General features: G+C 44.9%; 1 protein-coding gene across 2 annotated transcripts in view; it reads right to left on the minus strand.

Annotated features, from left to right (window-relative positions):
• LOC126291807 (uncharacterized) overlaps positions 1-19,827 on the minus strand; it is a 108,752-nt gene that overhangs the window by 59,753 nt on the left and 29,172 nt on the right. For both annotated transcript variants that reach the window (XM_049985504.1, XM_049985503.1), the window contains exon 3: positions 9,104-9,217. In XM_049985504.1, coding sequence (XP_049841461.1) covers positions 9,104-9,217 — 114 coding nt within the window. The remainder of the gene's footprint in view (positions 1-9,103; positions 9,218-19,827) is intronic.

Raw genomic sequence — 19,827 nt, forward strand, 5'->3', positions numbered from 1 at the left:
GTAACATGTTTCCTATTGATATCACTGCTTTGTTCAGGCACGCCCTTTCCTCAACTTATTTTATGTTTAATCAAGGATATTTTGAACTGACTGACGGTGTCGCCATGGGTAGCTCCCTGTCTCCTTTGGTGGCCAACCTTTTTATGGAGGATTTTGAAGAGAGAGCGCTTGAATCAGCTGCCCTGAAGCCAACAGTTTTTTGGCGGTATGTGGATGACACTTTCATAGTGTGGCCTCATGGAGAAGATAAATTAATGGAGTTTCTACATCATCTCAACTCCATTCATAGCAACATCCTGTTCACCATGGAAATAGAGAAAGATGGTTGTTTGCCTTTCTTGATGTCCTGGTTCGAAGGAAGAATGATGGTTCTCTAGGGCATTCAGTTTACCGGAAACCCACTCATACTGATTTGTACCTGCAAGCATCGAGTTGCCATCACCCATCGCAAACCATGAGTTTGCTTAAAGCACTTGTTCACAGAGCTCATACTGTCTCAGATCTAGATAGCTTACCTCAAGAACTTGCCCATCTAAAGACAGTATTCAGCAAAAATGGGTATTCCATCCGGCAGATTAACAGGGTACTAACAGTTAAAACTAAGAAGCAGGAAGTGAATAAAGAGGAGAACATGCCGGAGCAATCTTTAGCTTTTCTTCCTTTCGTTGGCAACACTTCGTTTAAAATAGCAAGAATCCTCCGAAAATTTTAGGTAAAAGTGGTTTTCCGCCCACCATCAAAGATTGCGGCCCTTGTGGGATCAGTTAAGGACAATCTGTTACTACGAAAGGCCGGAAATTAACAAGATACCGTGCCAATGTGGTATGGCTTACATAGGTCAAACCACACGCACCGTGAAAGTACGCTTCACTGATCTTCAACGTTACACCCGCCTTTTGCAGCCAAGCAAGTCCGCTATTGCTGAACGTTGTATTTCTACTGAACATTCGATGGAGTATGAGAAAACAATGATTTTGTCCACAGCAACGTCTTTCCGGGACTCCATTATTAAAGAATCCGTAGAAATACGACTGGCGGAAAATCTGTTAAACCGTGACAGCGGCTACCAGCTGGACAATGCACGGAATCCCATCGTCTCCACGATTTGCTCAAATCGAAGACGACAGAGTGCGTCGACGGCCGTGGCAAACAGCAACGCGGAGGGCGACTGAGTTCTGCTATTCCACCAGCGAGGGCGCTGCCGGCGGGAAGTGTGGTTCATCTATGAAGTTTTTGACGCATGTACAAAATAGTTACAGTACTCTATACATTGCGGAACGGAGGACGTTTTCGCCAGTCTGCGACGGCTCACCTGAAGATGACTGGCAGGTGCCCAGTTGAAATATCGTGCGAAGTATTGAACGACGACCGGTTGCAAGCCCGAAATTTGTTTGAACAATGTGTGAAATGCTTGTAGGGATGTTACAGGGCAGGTTGTACTGAGACAAATGTTAAGAAAGAAATTCGATACGCTGCTCCGTTTCCTAGTTATTTAGCGTAGAACTTAGCCAATCGGGACGTCGCGCGCTCACATTCAAGCGGCCTGCCAGGGGCGGTGTTGCCCAACGAGTGCTTTGTCTCGCTACTGGAACTCTAATTTACGCGTGCGACGATCTGATTGGCTAACTTCAATGCTAAATAACTCGGAAACGTCGCAACGTATAGATTTTTTTTTTGTAACATTCGTATCTCAGTACAACCTGCCCTGAACATCCATACAAGCGTTTCAGACATTTTCTGACCACACTGTATATATATACTAATTTTCAATGTCCGTTCTCGCTTATTGTATGTGTAAAACCTGGAATCATTCAGAAAAGAAGTCTGAAATTTTTTAAAAAAAAAATCAGTCATGCAGCAGAGAGTGGCTACCAAATTAAATTTCCTAAAATTCAGTCGGTTCAAATCCTCTGTTACGCCGGTCCCAACACCAATCTGAGACCATTGTCTTGATTCTGGTAACGAAATTTTAAAATATTTGAGTTGACGGAGGTGGGAGCTGAGTTACAGACTATATGGTGCATCGATCTATGACAGTGAATGAAGTTGTGGATTGTTGGAGATGTCCCAGCAGTCACATCTTGTCTGATATTGTCACGGTGAAGAAGAGGGAGCTCCGTATATGGACTAAACATTGGAATTCATGGTTTCAGTTTCCTAATCTAACTTAACATGAGGACTGATGGTCACGAAGTAGATGAAGTTACGGAATTCTGCTACATAGGCAGCAAAACAACCAGCGACGGACGGAGCAAGGACGACATCAATAGCAGACTAGCACTAGCAAAATAGACATTCGTGGGCCATGAGAAGTCTACTGGTATCTAACATAGCTCTTAATTTGAGGAAGAAGTTAATGAGAATGTAAGTTTTGAGTACAGCATTGTATGGTAGTGAAACATAGACTGTGGGAAAACAGGAACAGAGGACCATCGAAGCATTTGAGACGTGGTGCTACAGACGAATATTGAAAATTAAGTGGACTGACAGGGTAAGAAATGAGGAGGTCCTGCGCAGAATAGGAGGGGAAAGGAATACGTGAAAAACACTGACATGGAGAAGGGACACGATGATAGGACATTTGTTAAGACATCAGGGGATGACTTCCATGGTATTAGAGGGAGCTTGTGAGGGCGAAAACTGTAGAGGAAGACAGAGATTGGAATACATCCAGCAAATAATTGAGGACGTGCAGGTGCTGATGTGAGGTGAGAGGAACTCGTGGCCGGCCGCATCAAACCAGTCAGAAAACTGAAAAAAGAAAAGCTATTCCTCACGCGACGACATCGTTAACTTACAAACCGTCACGTTACAGGCTACAATTAGATGCCCTGTAGCAGCAGAGGGTTGCAGCTTGCGTCAACGAAGTGGAAAGACGACCGAGTAATATATACACATAAAAAAAAGGTTTTGCGTCACCCCAGTTCGGAGAACTGCTGAAGATAGACGTTGACTGTGGATATTGCATCACAGACGTAGTCCCTTTGACTGTTCAGGGATGTCACTAAACCCGGCCAAAGGTGTAAACAACCATGAATCAGCAGAGCCTATTGGACGGAAGGGGTCCGAAATCCGATCAGTTCCAGTCATTCCACAAGGAAGGAGGTACACGACTCGTTTTGTCTGTAGTCAATGCCGCGGTTAGATCGAGTCCGCGCCGGCCGCGGTGGCCGTGCGGTTCTAGGCGCTGCAGTCCGAACCCGCGGGACTGCTACGGTCGCAGGTTCGAATCCTGCCTCGGGCATGGATGTGTGTGATGTCCTTAGGTTAGTTAGATTTAAGTAGTTCTAAGTTCTAGAGGACTGATGACCTAAGATGTTAAGTCCCATAGTGCTCAGAGCCGTTTGGACCATTTCGAGTCCGCATTGTTACCATGTGCCAAGAAGGGCTCTCAACAAGGCAAGTGTGCAGGCGTCTTGGAGTGAACCAAAGCGATGTTGTTCGGACATGGAGGAAATACAGAGAGACAGGAACTGTCGATGACACGCCTCGCTCAGGCCGCCCAAGGCCTACTACTGCAGTGCGCCTACTAGTGCAGTGGATGAACGCTGCCTACGTGTTGTGGCTCGGAGGAACACCGACAGCAATGCCACCATGTTGAATACTGACATATGTTTTTTTATTCCAGTCTTTGATGACAATATCAATTCCTTAGGCGATGACCGGTTTCAGTCCGTAATGACCATCCTCAGATCTACAATATACAAATATATACACCTAGTGAGCAGTGTGTCTTTCAACATAATACAGCAACACGTATCACAATATACTATCATACAACAAGGGAAATGTACAGATAAAATACGGTGAAACGTACCTTTTTTACACCATGTCCTAAAGTGATAAGGCCATAATGGCATAGTCAAAACATAGACATATAATCAGCACAGCATCGTCATATAGATCTAAAACAAGGTGTAGAACAAGCCACATCGTTTACACAGTGATTATTGCAACTCGCTATTGAAGTAACGGTAGTTACCAGAAATCTGTTTGTCAACATCCTCCCTAGATGTCGCTACTGTGAGCTTAAATTAGATTAGATTTTCGTTCCATAGATCCGTGTTGAGGAGATCCTCGTGGATGTGGAACATGTCAACTTTTTTTTTCCTTTCTCTCTCTCTCTCTCTTTTTTTTTTTTGAAAGAAAGCTGATATAACAATACAATACAATGAATATATACATCATTTGTTTCTATTAAAAAATTTGTCAATGGAGTAGAAGGAGTTGGCCACTAGTAAGTCTTTCAGGCTCCTTTTAAACTGATCTTTGTTTGTAATGTATGTAGTTATCATTTGCGTAATAAACATACTTGGTTCAAATGGCTCTGAGCACTATGGGACTTAACTTCTAAGGTAAAGAGTCCCCTAGAACTTAGAACTACTTAAACCTAACTAACCTTCGGACATCACACACATCCATGCCCGAGGCAGGATTCGAAACTGCGACCGTAGCGGTCGCGCTGTTCCAGACTGAAGCGCCTAGAACCGCTCGGCCACTCCGGTCGGCTAAGAAACATAATCTGATAAAAACACATTAGGTAAAATTCATGTAGCAGACCTTTAAAATTGATAACTATCGTAGAAACCAATTGTGATACATTAAGAAACGAATACAGTCACCTACATAAAATTATTGAAATGAATTATATGAAGAGAATAGGGCCGACCCATGTTATGGTGAATTTACGGTCAACAACTAATACACGTACTACATTGCCTGTAGCAACCTACAAATTGCCTATGAAAGATAAAACGTCTGTATGACAGCTGAAAAAAGACCAATGATCAGCGTCCTGTGTTGGGTCGGCCGCGTGGATGTTAGGTAGGGCGCACCGATCGTAAGAACTTAACCACTAGAGGGCTTACATACATCGTGGCCAGCCGGAGTGGCCGAGCGGTTGTAGACGCTACTGTCGGAACAGCGCTTCCGCTACGGTCGCAAGTTCAAATCCTGCCTGCCTCGGGCATGGGTGTGTGTGAAGTCCTTAGGTTAGTTAGGTTTAAGTAGTTCTACGTTCTAGGGGACTGATTACCTCAGCAGTTAAGTCCCATAGTGCTCAGATCCATTTGAACCATACATCGTGATACGTAGCTACTGTACGTCAGTAGCCAGTTGCAATAATCACTGTGTGGACAATGTGGCCTATTCTACACCTTGTTTTAGATCTATATGAAGATGCTGTGCTGATTATACGTCTATGTTTTGACTATGCCATTATGGCCTTATCACTTTAGGACATTGTGTAAGAAAAGTACGTTTTTCCGTATTTTATCTGTACACTTCCCTGTTGTATGGTAGTATATTGTGATACGTATTGCTATATTATGTTGAAAGCCACACCGCTCACTAAGTGTATATATTTCTATACTGTAGATCTGAGGATGGTCATTACGGACTGAAACCGGTCATCATCCAAAGAATTCATATTGTGATCAAAGATTGGAATAAAAACATTTGACAGTATTGGATCACTGTTCGTATGCGCGACTATGTCGCACTTGGTGAAATGTTGAATAATGCTTTTCGTACTGCCACAGGACTTCGTGTGACGACTTAAACTGTGCGCAATAGGCTCCATTATACGCAACTTCACTCCCGACGTCCATGGCGATGTCCATCTTTGCAATCACGGCACCATGCAGTGTGCTACACATGGGCCCAAAAACATGCCGAATGGAGCCTTCAGGATTGGTATCACGTCAACTTCACCGATGAGTGTCACATATGCCTTCAACCAGACGTCGGAGACGTGTTTGGAGGCAACCCGGTCAGGCTGAACGCTTTAGACATACTGTCCAGCGAGTGCAGCAGGGTGGAGGTTCCCTAATGTTTTGGGGTGACATTATGTGGGTCCGGCGTACGTCGCTGGTGGTCATGGAAAACACCATCCTCCTACCGTTGCGCAACCATATTGGCAGTATACTGGCGAGGCATTCGTGTTTATGGACGACAATTCGCGCCCCTTCGTGCAGATCTTGTGAATGACTTCCGTCAGGATAACGCCCACGCTCGACCAGAGCGGCCAACATGTTCTCCAGACATGAACCCTATCGAACATGCCTGGGATAGATTGAAAAGGGCTGTTTATGGACGACGTGACCCACCAACCACTCACAGGGATCTACACCGAATCGCCGTTGAGGAGTGGTTCAGAATGGTTCAAATGCCTCTGAGCACTATGGGATTTAACATCGGAGGTCATCAGTCCCATAGAACTTAGAACTACTTAAATCTAACTAACCTAAGGACATCACACACATCCATTCCCCGAGGCAGGATTCGAACCTGCGACCGTAGCTGTCACGCGGTTCCGGTCTGATGCGCCTAGCACCTCTCGGTCACCGCGGCCGGCTTGAGGAGTGGGACGATCTGGAGCAACAGTGCCTTTATGAACTTGTGAATAGTATGCCACGACTAATAAATGCATGCATCAATGCAAGAGTACGTACACTTGGGTATTAGAGGTGCCGAAGTGTACAGCAATCTGGACTACCACCTCTTAAAAGTTTCGCTGTACGGTGGTACAACATGTAATGTGCGGTTTTGATGAGCAACAAAAAGAGCGGAAAATATGTTTATGTTGCTCTTATTCGAATACTCTGTACAGGTTTCGGAGTTCTCGGAACCGAGATGATGCAAAAACTTTTTTTTGATGTGTGTACATGGCATGTACTTCAACCGACATTAAGAACAAAACTGAAAGACGAAGGAATTACTTTTCAGCACGCCATTGTATATGTTACAATTTGACTAAAAGGAGGGGTCAATAGATAGAATACATCCCAAGGCAGAAATGAATTGTCAGTTTGGTAATGGCACGAAGCGTGTCAATAGGAAAGGCGGGAGGTCGGAAGTAAGGTACCAGTACAGTAAGCAGGTTGAACTGGACGTGGGCGGCAGTGGTTTTGCAGCAGCCATGGGGCTTCCACAGCTGGGAGAGCTGCGTCAAACCAGTCATCGGACTGTAGACCACAGTAAGAGCCGGCCGCTGTGACCGAGCGGTTCTAGGCCTTTCTGTTCGGAACCCCGCTGCTTCTACGGTCGCAGGTTCCAATCTTGCCTCTGGCATGAGTGTGTGTGTGACGTCCTTAGGTTAGTTAAGTTTAAGTAGTTCTAAGTATAGGGGACTTATTACCTCAGATATTAAGTCCCATAGTGCTTAGAGCCATTTGAAACATTTTGAGCCACAGTAAGAAAAAAAATTCTTCTTACTTGGTCCTACCGTCATAACCTGTACAGTGGCAGTGTTGCGTCCTAACAGTTGACATCCTAAGGAGGGTACACTACTGACAAAATTGCTACATCAAGAAGAAATGCAGATGATAAACGGGTATTCATTGGACAAATGTATTATGCTGGAACTGACATGTGATTACATTTTCACGCAATTTGGGTGCATAGATCCTGAGAAATCAGTACGCTGAACAACCACCTCTGGCCGTAATAACGGCCTTAGTATGCCTGAGCATTGAGTCAAACAGAGCTTGGATGGCGTGTACAGGTACAGCTGCCCATGCACCTTCAACACGATACCACAGTTCATCAAGAGTAGTGACTGACATATTGTGACGAGCCAGTTGCTCTTCCACCATTGACCAGACGTTTTCAATTGGTGAGATATCTGGAGAATGTGCTGGTCAGGGCAGCAGTTCAACATTTTCTGTATCCAGAAAGACCCCTACAGGACAACAACATGCGGTAGTGCATTATCCTGCTGAAATGTCGGGTTTCACAGGTGTCAAATGAAGGGTAGAGCCACGGGTCGTAACACATCTGAAATATAGCGTCCACTGTTCAAAGTGCCGTCAAAGCGAACAAGAGGTGACCGAGACACGTAACCAATGGCATCCCATAGCATCACGCCGCGTGATACGCCAGTATGGCGATGACGAATACACGCTCCGAATGTGCGTTCACCACGATGTCGCCAAACACGGATGCAACCATCATGATGAGGTAAACAGAACCTGGATCCATAAAAAAATGACGTTTTGCCATTCGTGCACCCAGGTTCGTCGTTGAGTACACCATCTGAGGCGCTCCTGTCTGTGATGCAGCATCAAGGGTAATCGCAGCCATAGTCTTCGAGCTGGTAGTCCATGCTGCTGCAAACGTCGTTGAACTGTTAGTGCAGATGGTTGCTGTCCCCATCTGTTGGCCCTGGGATCGAGACGTGGCTGCACAATTTGTTACAGCCATGCGGATAAGATGCCTGTCATCTTGACTGTTAGTGATACGAGGCCGTTGGGATCCAGCACGGCGTTCCGCATTACCCTCCTGAACTCACCGATTCCATATTCTGCTAACAGTCATTGGATCTCGACCAACTGGAGAAGGAATGTCGCGATACGATAAAACGCAATTTCGACTGACTACAGTCCGATCTTTATCAAAGTCGGAAACGTGATGGTACGCCGGCCGGGGTGGCCGAGCAGTTCTAGGCGCTACAGTCAGAAACCGCGCGACTGATACGGTCGCAGGTTCGAATCCTGACTCTGGCATGGATGTGTGTGATGTCCTTAGGTTAGTTAGGTTTAATTAGTTCTAAGTTCTAGGGGACAGATTTCCTCGGAAGTTGCATCCCATAGTGCTCAGAGTCATTTGAACCATTTTTGTGTGATGCTACGCATTTCTCCTCCTTCCACGAGGCATCACAACAACGTTTCCCCAGGCAACGCCGGTCAACTGCCTTTTGTGTATGAGAAATCGGTTGGAAACTTTCCTCATGTCAGCAATTTGTAGGTGTCGCCACCGGCGCCAACCTTGTGTGAATGCTCTGAAAAGCTAATCATTTTCATATCACAGCATCTTCTTCCTGTCGGTTAAATTTCGCGTCTGTAAACGTCATCTTTGTGGTGTAGCCATTTTAATGGCCAGTAGTGTAGAACAGAGAAAGTACATTATAGAGTATGTTCAGCGTAGTAGTTACGCGGGAACTCAAGTGATGACGAAAAATAGGAAATGGCGAAATAGCATAAAAACATTATCAGGTGACATTGGAGATGAGATCTCTACTGAAGTACAGCGTGTGGGTGAGGTTCTCAATGCAAGAGAGCTGTCGAACTTTAAACACCCACAATTTGTTTTCTGAAGTACTCACCAGACACAAGAGAGTATCGATGACAGCGGCCGTCTTGAGAGAGAAATCACAGCAACAGTCTTTGGGAAGTGCCCCCTCTGCATCAGTGATTGGTTCTCTGACAGGGAAGTTCATCTGTAACAAAGGGATGATGGTCAGATTTCACTTTGAAGCTTGAAGCACATTCAGGAAATATTTGCCAGATACTTATGAGTTGTGACTGACCACACTGATTACACTGCATATGCTTAGTACCTACAGCTGGACATCCGATTGTGGAGCTTTTTGTTGTTATCGATCTATGTGACATGAGAAGCGTAGGCCCGTTTTGCTATTTGTGCAGGAAAATAAATTGTGGTGGTCGGAATAGAGAGGATAAGATGCAGAGTGGCAATAGTAAGAGAAGCATATCTGCAAAACGTAAGTTCGTTAACATCTAATACAAATGTTAGGAAGTATTTTCTGAATTTGTAAGCCTAGAGTGCAGCCATGGAAGGGAGTGAAACGTGGGTAATTAACGATTCGGACAAGAAGCGAAAAGAAGATTTTGAAATATTGTGCCAAAGGTAATGCTAGAGATGGATAGATTGCATAGTTAATGAGTAGTGTATGAATCTCACAGGGCTAGGGTATGCTGAACAGTATTGCCTCTGAATTTTGTAAGTGAAAACCCATAAAAGTTTAAAAAATAAAATAAACTTTATTAACAGTCTACATTCCATTAGAACTACTGACAGCCTTGGGAGAGCCAGTCCTGACAAAACTCTACCATATGGTGACCAAGATGTACGAGACAGGCGAAATTCCCTCAGACTTCAAGAAGAATATAATAATTCCAATCCCAAAGAAAGCAGGTGTTGTGAAAATTACCGAACTATCAGTTTAATAAATCACAGCTGCAAAATACCAACGCAAATTCTCTACAGACGAATGGAAAAACTGGTAGATGACGACCTCGGGGAAGATCAGTTTGGAGTCCGTAGAAATGTTGGAACACATGAGGTAATACTGACCCTACGACTTACCTTAGAAGAAAGATTAAGGAAAGGCAAACCAACGTTCCTCGCATTTGTAGACTTAGAGAAAGCTTTTGACAATGTTGACTAGAATACTCTCTTTCAAATTCTGAAGGTGACATGTGTAAAATACGGGAAGCGAAAGGCTATTTACAATCTGTACAGAAACCAGGTGGCAGTTATGAGTCGAGGGGCACGAAAGTGAAGCAGCGGTTGGAAAGGGAGTGAGACAGGGTTGTAGCCTATCCCGGACGTTATTAAATTTGTATATTGAAAAAGCAGTAAAGGAAACAAAAGAAAAATTCGGAGTAGGTATTAAAATCCATGGAGAAGAAATAAAAACTTTGAGGTTCGCCCATGACATTATAATTCTGTCTGAGACAGCAACGGACTTGCAAGAGCAGTTGAACGGAATGGATAGTGTCTTGAAAGGAGGATATAAAATGAACATCAACAAAAGCAAAACGAGGATAATGGAATGTAGTCGAATTAAGTCGTGTGATGCTGAAGGAATTAGATTAGGAAATGAGACACTTAAAGTAGTTAAGGAGTTTTGCTATTTGGGAAGCAAAATAACTGATGATGCTCGAAGTAGAGAGGATATAAAATGTAGACTGGGAATGGCAAGGAAAGTGTTTCTTAAGAAGAGAAATTTGTTAACATCGAGTATGGATTTAAGTGTCAGGAAGTCGTTTCTGAAAGTATTGGACAAGAAGAGAATAGAAGCTTTCGGAATGTGGTGCTACAGAAGAATGCTGAAGGTTAGATGGTTAGATCACATAACTAATGAGAAGGTATTGAATAGAATTGGGGAGAAGAGCAGTTTGTGGCACAACTCGACTAGAAGGAGGGATCGGTTGGTAGGACATGTTTTGAGGCATCAAGGGATCGCCACTTTAGTACTGGAGGGCAGCGTGGAGGGTATAAATCGTAGAGGGAGACCAAGAGATGAATACACTAAGCAGATTCAGAAGGATGTAGGCTGCAGTTGGTACTGGGAGATGAAGAAGCTTGCACAGGATAAGCATCGAAAGCTGCATCAAACCAGTCTCAGGACTGAAGACCACAACAACAACAACAACATCTTTAATCTTTTCGACTACACATTTAATTCTGAACTTAGTCACCCTCGCGACGAACACATTTCTCTCAAAGGAAGACCATCACTGCAAAATGTTTGACTCTGTTGACGGAGCCACAACCATATCTCTGCTTGCATTGGTTGAAAACTATTAAAGTGAAGTCCTCGAAGGAGTACTTTAAGTTCTGTAAACAGATGAAGGAGCACCCGTGTGTGGTCTCACATTGTCATGCTGAAGGAGAGGGAGATCCAAGTGTGGACGAAACCTTCGAATTAATTAGGAGTTCTCCAGCAACAGAGGGTTGCTACTTTGATCAGCGAAGTGAGCAAGTTGACCGAGTAAAAGGCATGGCACGTAATACTTCGATGGATATTGAGAACAAAACAAAAAATTTGAAGGCATTACTTTACAGCCCCCTCCCCCCCTACCCCCTCTCCCCATGTATGTTACAATGTGACTAAAAGGAGGGATCAGTAGATAGAACACCTGCTGATGCATCAGAGAATTGTTAGCTTGGCAATGGAGGGAAGCGTGTGGTGGAGAAGGGAGGAGGGTGGAGGGAAGGAGGGGAAGAATTAATAAGGCAAGCAGGCTCAAATGGATGTGCGCTGCAGTGCTTCCTCAGAGGCGAAGAGGCTTCCACAGGATACCCTAGCCTGGAGAGCTGCATCAAACCAAGCTTAGACCTGTATACCACTTCAATGAAAAGTAACAAAACCTTTTGCTCAGCCATACCGCCGCAGTCCGTACTGTGACATTGTTTCCACCTACATGATTTCAGTTGACACCGTAATGTGACAGCGCCACAAGTGTTTTGGCCTGAAAGGGCAGCTCCTGGAGCCACTGGAGTTTGGGACGTCAAGCCACCCTGTTGAAGTATCAAGTTGGTCGCAGGTAGAAACCATGGTTAACTGTTGGTAAGGTTCTGGGAACGGAGACATTTCACGTTTCTGCACATGAAAGATGGGCAGGCTATCTCAGACGGTTATTTATTGTGGATGGCTGTACGTCGTAGGTTACAGAGTGGGTTATTCTCTGAACAGAGGCCCCAGGTGTTTCGCTTTCGCGGTACGTGTGCAATACGGTGCGCGCCGCGTACAGCTGCTGTCGGCCGACTTACTTTCTTTCTGCATCTACATACATATTCCGCAATCAACCATACGGTGCGTGGCGTAGGGTATGCACCTTCTCTCCCTGTTCCACTCCCAAACAGAACGAGGGAAAAATAACTGCCTATATGTCTCTGTACCAGCCCTAATCTCTCTTATCTTATCTTTGTGGTCTTTCCGCGAAATGTAAGTTGGCAGCAGTAAAATTGTACTGCAGTCAGCCTCAAATGCTGGTTCTCTAAATGTCCTCAGTAGCGATTCACGAAAAGAACGCCTTCTTTCCTCTAGAGACTCCCACCCGAGTTCCTGTAGCATTTCCGTAACACTCGCGTAATGATCAAATCTACCAGTAACAAATCTAGCAGCCCGCCTCTGAATTACTTCTATGACCTCCCTCAATCCGACCTGAAAGAGATCCGAAACGTTCGAGCAGTACTCTAGAATAGGTCGTATTAGTGTTTTATAAGCGGTCTCCTTTACAGATGAACCACATCTTCCCAAAATTCTACCAGTTAACCGAAGACGACTATCTGCCTTCCCCACAACTGGGATTACATGCTTGTCCCACTTCATATCACTCTGCAGTGTTACGCCCAAATATTTAATCGAGGTAACTGTGTCAAGCGCTACACTACTAATGGAGTATTCAAACATTGCAGGATTGTTTTTCCTATTCATCTGCATTAATTTACATTAATCTATATTCAGAGTTAGCTGCCATTCTTTACACCAATCACAAATCCTGTCCAAGTCATCTTGTATCCTCCTACAGTCACTCAACGACGACACCTCCCCGTACACCACAGCATCATCAGCAAACAGCCGCACATTGCTATCAACCCTACCCAAGAGATCATTTATGTAGATAGAAAACAACAGCGGACGTACCACACTTCCCTGGGGCACTCCATATGATATCCTCACCTCCGATGAACACTCACCATCGAGGACAACGTACTGGGTTCTATTACTTGAGAAGCCTGTCTTGGAGCATTGAGGATACAGGCCACTCATGAGGTCACTGTCTTGAAATATGTCGATCACCTGACTCGTACAAGCCTACACTTTACGGACTACTTCTGAATTACTGCTCAAGATTTTTAACATGGCTGCGCTTCAGCCGTTGTGCGTGCAAGAGCTTCAGTGAGTTAGAAAACTGCCAAACGGTTGCAAAAAACGTTTATTAAAGCTTGACAATGGTTTCAACGGTTTTAAAATCGTTTTCTTCAGAAAATGTAGGACATAAAATCACATTACCTACAGTCAATGGCGGAGTCTTTTACTCTATTTAGTACATCCCACCCACTTAATCACCATTTAAATGTAGTATATAAAAATGTCTTCAGTGTTTACTAAAGTTATTGAAAAGGCTGTGTATGTAAGGATAATTGACCATTTTATGTCACACGATTTACTATCAAATGTACAGTTTGGCTTTAGAAGTGGTTTAACAATGCTATATTCTATTTTCTATGCGAGGCACAGGATGCGTTAAACAAAAGAACGCTAGGCATATTTTTTGATTTAACTAAGGCGTTTGATGGTGTTGATGACAAAATGTTGCTCCATAAGTTGGACCATTACAGAATACGGGGAGTAGCTCACAATTGGTTCACCTCTTACTTTAGCAATAAACAGCAAAAGGTCATTACTCGCAGGGTCTGAGTGGGGTACAGTACATGGCTCTGAGCACTATGGGACTTAACTGCTGAGGTCATCAGTTCCCTAGAACTTAGAACTACTTAAAGCTAACTAACCTAAGGACATCACACACATCTATGCCCGAGGCAGGATTCGAAACTGCAACCGTAGCGGTCGCGCGGTTCCAGACTGAAGCGCCTAGAACCACTCGGCCACTCCGGCCGGCTATTTATATGAATGATTTGCCCTCTAGGATTATGGGTAACTCTAAAACATTTCTGTTTGCTGAAGACACTAGGCCGGCCGGTGTGGCCGAGCGGTTCTAGGGGCTTTAGTCTGGAACTGTGCGACCGCTACGGTCGCATGTTCGAATCCTGCCTAGGGCATGGATGTGTGTGATGTTCTTAGGTTAGTTAGGATTAAGTAGTTCTAAGTTCTATAGGACTCTTTACCTTAGAAGTTAAGTCCCATAGTGCTCAGAGCCATCTGAACCATTTTTTGAAGACACTAACTTGGTAGTAAAGTATGTTGTGTGTAACATTGGCTCGGTTACAAATAGTGCAGTTCATGACCTAAGTTCATGGCTTTTAAGAAACAGACTAAGTCTAACTCACATTAAGATTCAGTTTCTACACTTTGTAACACACGATTCAACAGAACCCTTACGTTTTAATTTCATTGAATGGTCATATGATTACTGAAACTGAACAGTTGATATTTCTGTGTGTTCAGATAGATAGCACACTGTCGTGGAAAGCCCACGTTCAGGATATTGTTCAAAGACTTAATTCTGCCGTTTTCACTATAAGAACAGCATCTGAAGACAGTGATTGTTCGACAAGAAAATTAGTCTACAATTTTCATTCGCATATGTTGTATGGTATTATATTTTGGGGTAACTCTTCCAGTTCTAATAGGATATTTTTGGCTCGAAACGGGCGGTTTGGGCATAAGTGGTGTAAGTTCACCACCTTCTACATCTCCCTTTACGTTTCCACTTCACTATCATATCGGAAACAGTGGACCCAGGGATGTTTAGGCACGTGGAAATCTCGCGTAGAGACGTATGACATGTGACAATCACCCAACAACTCTCGAAATCCTTGAGCTCTGTGGAGAACCCCATTCTGCTCTCTTACTGTGTCTAATGACTACTGAGGTCGCTGATCTAGAGTACCTGGATGTAGGTGGCAGAGCAGTTCACCTAGTATGAAAAACGTATGTTTTGGGGGTATCAGGATACTTTTGATCAAACAGTGTACATTAGCGTGAAGACAGTGTAAGTGTGATTCGCATCAGTTTGAGTGGAGTGACAGAAAATATAAAGAATTCTGCAAAAGTAATTAAGGGAACTGTAACCACCGAAGTCAGTCAGCTTACCAGGAGGATTGAACCCAAACTAAAATAGCAGTGTGACTGGGATAAGAGAACATTGTCATTAGGGAATGTGATGCAGCAGGCTGCATCGCTGTTGACGTGGTGTGTCAACAGAAACTCTGCAGTCACTGATATTAATGCATCACTTAGAGGTAAACATTATAACTATGTGGGCACAACGAAAAATATTCCAATGGGTTACGTCTAAATTTAATCTCGCAAGTGACCACAGTGGTTAACAAAAGTAGACGAAGTGTTGTTGATTTGCAGGTAAAGGTAGTAGCTGGCAAAAGAAAATACGATGTTGTAGCGTTGCAGCAAATAAAGTATGAATACCAACCTCAGAGGGCATTGCACCTTTTGAAAGCTAGTATCCGATGGCTATCTAGCGCTCGAGTTATTGGCAACATTATTTAATCTGCTTTTCCTACTGCCAATCATCCTACTCTTTCGTTCAGAACTAAATCTGTCATACTGACGAAATCTTCTGGGGCTTCCATGCGGGTAGTTGGGTCGAAAATCGGCGACGTTTGGATGAGTGTCCTTATCATCTTCTGGCGAAGTGTCGATGGACTGCGGCCGTTACCTATACAGGGTGTTACAAAACGGTACGGCCAAACTTTCAGGAAACATTCCTCACACACAAATAAAGAAACGATGTTATGTGGACATGGGTCCGGAAACGCTTAATTTCCATGTTAGAGCTCATTTCAGTTTCGTCAGTATGTACTGTACTTCCTCGATTCACTGCCATTTGGCCCAATTGAAGGAAGGTAATGTTGACTTCGGTGCTTGTGTTGACATACTACTCATTGCTCTACAGTACTAGCAACAAGCACATCAGTACGTAGCATCAACAGGTTAGTGTTCATCACTAACGTGGTTTTGCAGTCAGTGCAATGATTACAAATGCGGAGTTGGCAGATGCCCATTTGATGTATGGATTAGCACGGGGCAATACTCGTGGCGTGGTACGTTTGTATCGAGACAGAACGAAGGTCTCCGGACAGGAAGACGTTCGAAGCAACTGACCGGCGTCTTAGGGAGCACGGAACATTCGCGACTGGGGAAGAGCTAGAACGACGAGGACACCTACAACGGACGAGGCAATTCTTTGTGCAGTTGACGATAATCCTAATGCCAGCGTCAGAGAAGTTGCTGCTGTACAAGGTAACGCTGACCACGTCACTGTATGGAGAGTGCTACGGGAGAACCAGTTATTTCTGTACCATGTACAGCGTGAGCAAGCACTATCAGCAGCTGATTGGCCTCCACGGGTACACTTCTGAGAATGGTTCATCCAACTATGTGTCATTCTTAATTTCAGTGCAAATGTTCTCTTAACGGATGAGGCTTCATTCCAACGTGATAAAATGGTAAATTTTGACAATCAACATGTGTGGGCTGACGAGAATCCGCACGCAATTGTGCAATCACGTCATCAACACAGATTTTCTGTGAACGTTTGGGCCGGTATTGTTGGTGATGTCTTGAATGGGGCCCACGTTCTTCCACCTAAGCTCAATGGAGCACGTTATCGTGATTTCATACAGGATACTCTACCTGTGCTGCTAGAACATATGCCTTTATAAGTACGACACAACTCGTGGTTCATGCACGATGGAGGTCCTGCACATTTCAGTCGAAGTGTTCGTACGCTTCTCAACAACAGATTCGGTGACCGATGGATTGGTAGAGGCGGACCAATTGCATGGCCTCCATGCTCTCCTGACCTCAACCCTCTTGACTCATTTATGGGGGCATTTGAAAGCTCTCGTCTACGCAACCCCGGTAGAGACTCTTCGTGCTCGTATTGTGGACGGCTGGGATACACTACGCCATACTCCAGGGCTGCATCAGCGCATCAGGGATTCCATGCGACGGAGGGTGGATGCATGTATCCTCGCTAACGGAGGACATTTTGAACATTTCGTGTAACAAAGCGTTTGAAGTCACGCTGGTACGTTCTGTTGCTGTGTGTTTCCATTCCATGATTAATGTGATTTGAAGAGAAGTAATAAAATGAGTTCTAACATGGAAAGTAAGCGTTTCCGGACACATGTCCACATAACATCTTTTCTTTCTTTGTGTGTGAGGAATGTTCCCTGAAAGTTTGGCCGCATCTTTTTGTAACACCCTGTGTATAGCTGGTCAGCGGCACGCCGCGGCCGTCCCTCCCCACCACTCCAATCGGCGCTGGGCCAGTGAGGGGGAGGGGGGGAGGGGGGTGCACCGCGCGAAGCTAGGCGAAGCCGGCCGTCTGCCACATTAGTCTAGCTTAGAATCGCGAAACGTTAGCAGGTGAGCACGGTCTCAGCATATAGCTGCTATCGAAGGGTTCCACGCAGAGCTTAAATGGTAGTCCTCGTCCCTGTTGACGAGATTCGAATCCTGCCTCGGGCATGGATGTGTGTGATGTCCTTAGGTTAGTTAGGTTTAAGTAGTTCTAAGTTCTAGGTGACTGATGACCTCAGAAGTTAAGTCCCATAGTGCTCAGAGCCATTTATACCATTTGTTCACGAGATTGTCATGTAATCTCATTTCGACTGATTCCTTGATGACGCTCTCCCTGAAGCCACTGCCTACGCACAACATTTTCGTTTCTTCACATTGAAAGATGAGTCCCTCATCGAGGCTCTGTTCTGCCACGGCCGATTTGTCCTTGTGCCCCGGCTGTACGCATGTAATGTGTTCCTGGCAGCGGTGCGAGATGCAGCGTTGTGTTTGCCCAAAGGAATCGAGCCCGCATTCGCACGGTATACTACACTACTACCCATTAAAATTGTTGCACCAAGAAGTAATGCAGATGATAAACGGTTATTCATTGGACAAATATATTATACTAGAACCGATATTTGATTACTTTTTCACGCAATTTGGGTGCATAGATCCTGAGAAACCAGTACCCAGAACAACCACCTCTGTCCATAGTAACGGCCTTGATACGCCTCGGCATTGAGTGAAACAGAGCTTGGACGGCGTGTACAGGTAGAGCTGCTCATGCAGTTTCAACACGATACCACAGTTCATCAAGAGTAGTGACTGACGTATTGTGACGAGCCAGTTGCTCGGCCACCATTGAACAGACGTTTTCAACTGGTGAGAGATCTGAAAAATGTGCTGGCCAGGGCAGCAGTCGAGCATTGTCTGTATCCAGAAAGGCCCGTACAGGTCCTGCAATATGCGGTCGTGCATTATCCTGCTGAAATGTAGGGTTTTATCAGGGATCGAATGAAGGGTAGAGCCAAGGATCGTAACACACCTGAAATGTAACGTCCACTGTTCAAAGTGCTGTCAATGCGAACAAGAGGTGACCGAGACGTGTAACCAATGGCACCCCATACCATCACGCCGGGTGATAAGCCAGTATGGCGATGACAAATACACGCTTCCAATGTTCGTTCACCACGATGTCGCCAAACACGGATGCGACCATCATGATGCTGTGAACAGAACCTGGATTCATCCGAAAAAATGACGTTTTGCCATTTGTACGCCCGGGTTCGTCGTTGAGTACACCATCGCAGGTGCTCCTGTCTGGTATGCAGCGTCAGGGGTAACCGCAGCCATGGTCTCCGAGCTGTTACTCCATGCTGCTGCAAACGTCGTCGGATTGTTCGTGCAGATCGTGGTTGTCTTGCCAACGTCGGCGTTCCGTATTACCCTCCTGAACCCACCGATTCCATATTCTGGTAACAGTCATTGGATCGCGACGAACGCGAGCAGCAGTGTAGCGATATGCTAAACGGCATTCGCGATAGGCTACAATCCGTCCTTTATGAAAGTCGGGAACGTGATGGTACGCATATCTCCTCTTTATAGGAGGCATCACAACATATTTTCACCTGAGAAATCGGTTGGAAACTTTCCTCATGTCAGCACTTTGTAGGTGTCGCCACCAGCGCCAACCTTGTGTGAATGATCTGAACAGCTAATCATTTGGATATCGTAGCATCTTCTTCGTGTCGGTTAACTCAATGCCCAGGGGTTTCAAGGCCGTTATTACGGCCAGAGGTGGTTGTTCTGGGTACTGATTTCTGAGAATCTATGCACCCACATTGCGTAAAAATGTAATCACATGTCAATTCTAGTATAATATATTTGTCTAATGAATACCCGTTTATCATCTGCATTTCTTCTTGGTGTAGAAATTTTAATGGCCAGAAGTGTATTTTGCTGCAGGATTCGGCCTACAAGAAGCTGAAGAAAGATACAACACCGAAGATAGCAAGGAAACCCATAGCTTTGCTCAGCCAATCGGATATAACAAAAGAAGATGTGAGACGACTCTACCCCTGGGCCCAGCAGCTTCCCAAGGTTCAGAAGGATGGGGTGCCTCTTCGCCCTATAGTGAGCAACATTAATGCATCTACATACGGACTAGCGAAACATCGTACCTCGCTTCTAAAACCTATAGTGGGCCACTGCAGTCATCACGTGAAGAATTCGGCCGTATTTGTAACTACGCTGAAGCAGATGCGGCTGCAGAAATAAGATCTCCTTGTGGGCTTTGACGTAAC

The sequence above is a fragment of the Schistocerca gregaria genome, chromosome 9 (assembly GCF_023897955.1).
Source record: "Schistocerca gregaria isolate iqSchGreg1 chromosome 9, iqSchGreg1.2, whole genome shotgun sequence".
In the NCBI taxonomy this organism is placed as follows: Eukaryota; Metazoa; Arthropoda; class Insecta; order Orthoptera; family Acrididae; genus Schistocerca; species Schistocerca gregaria.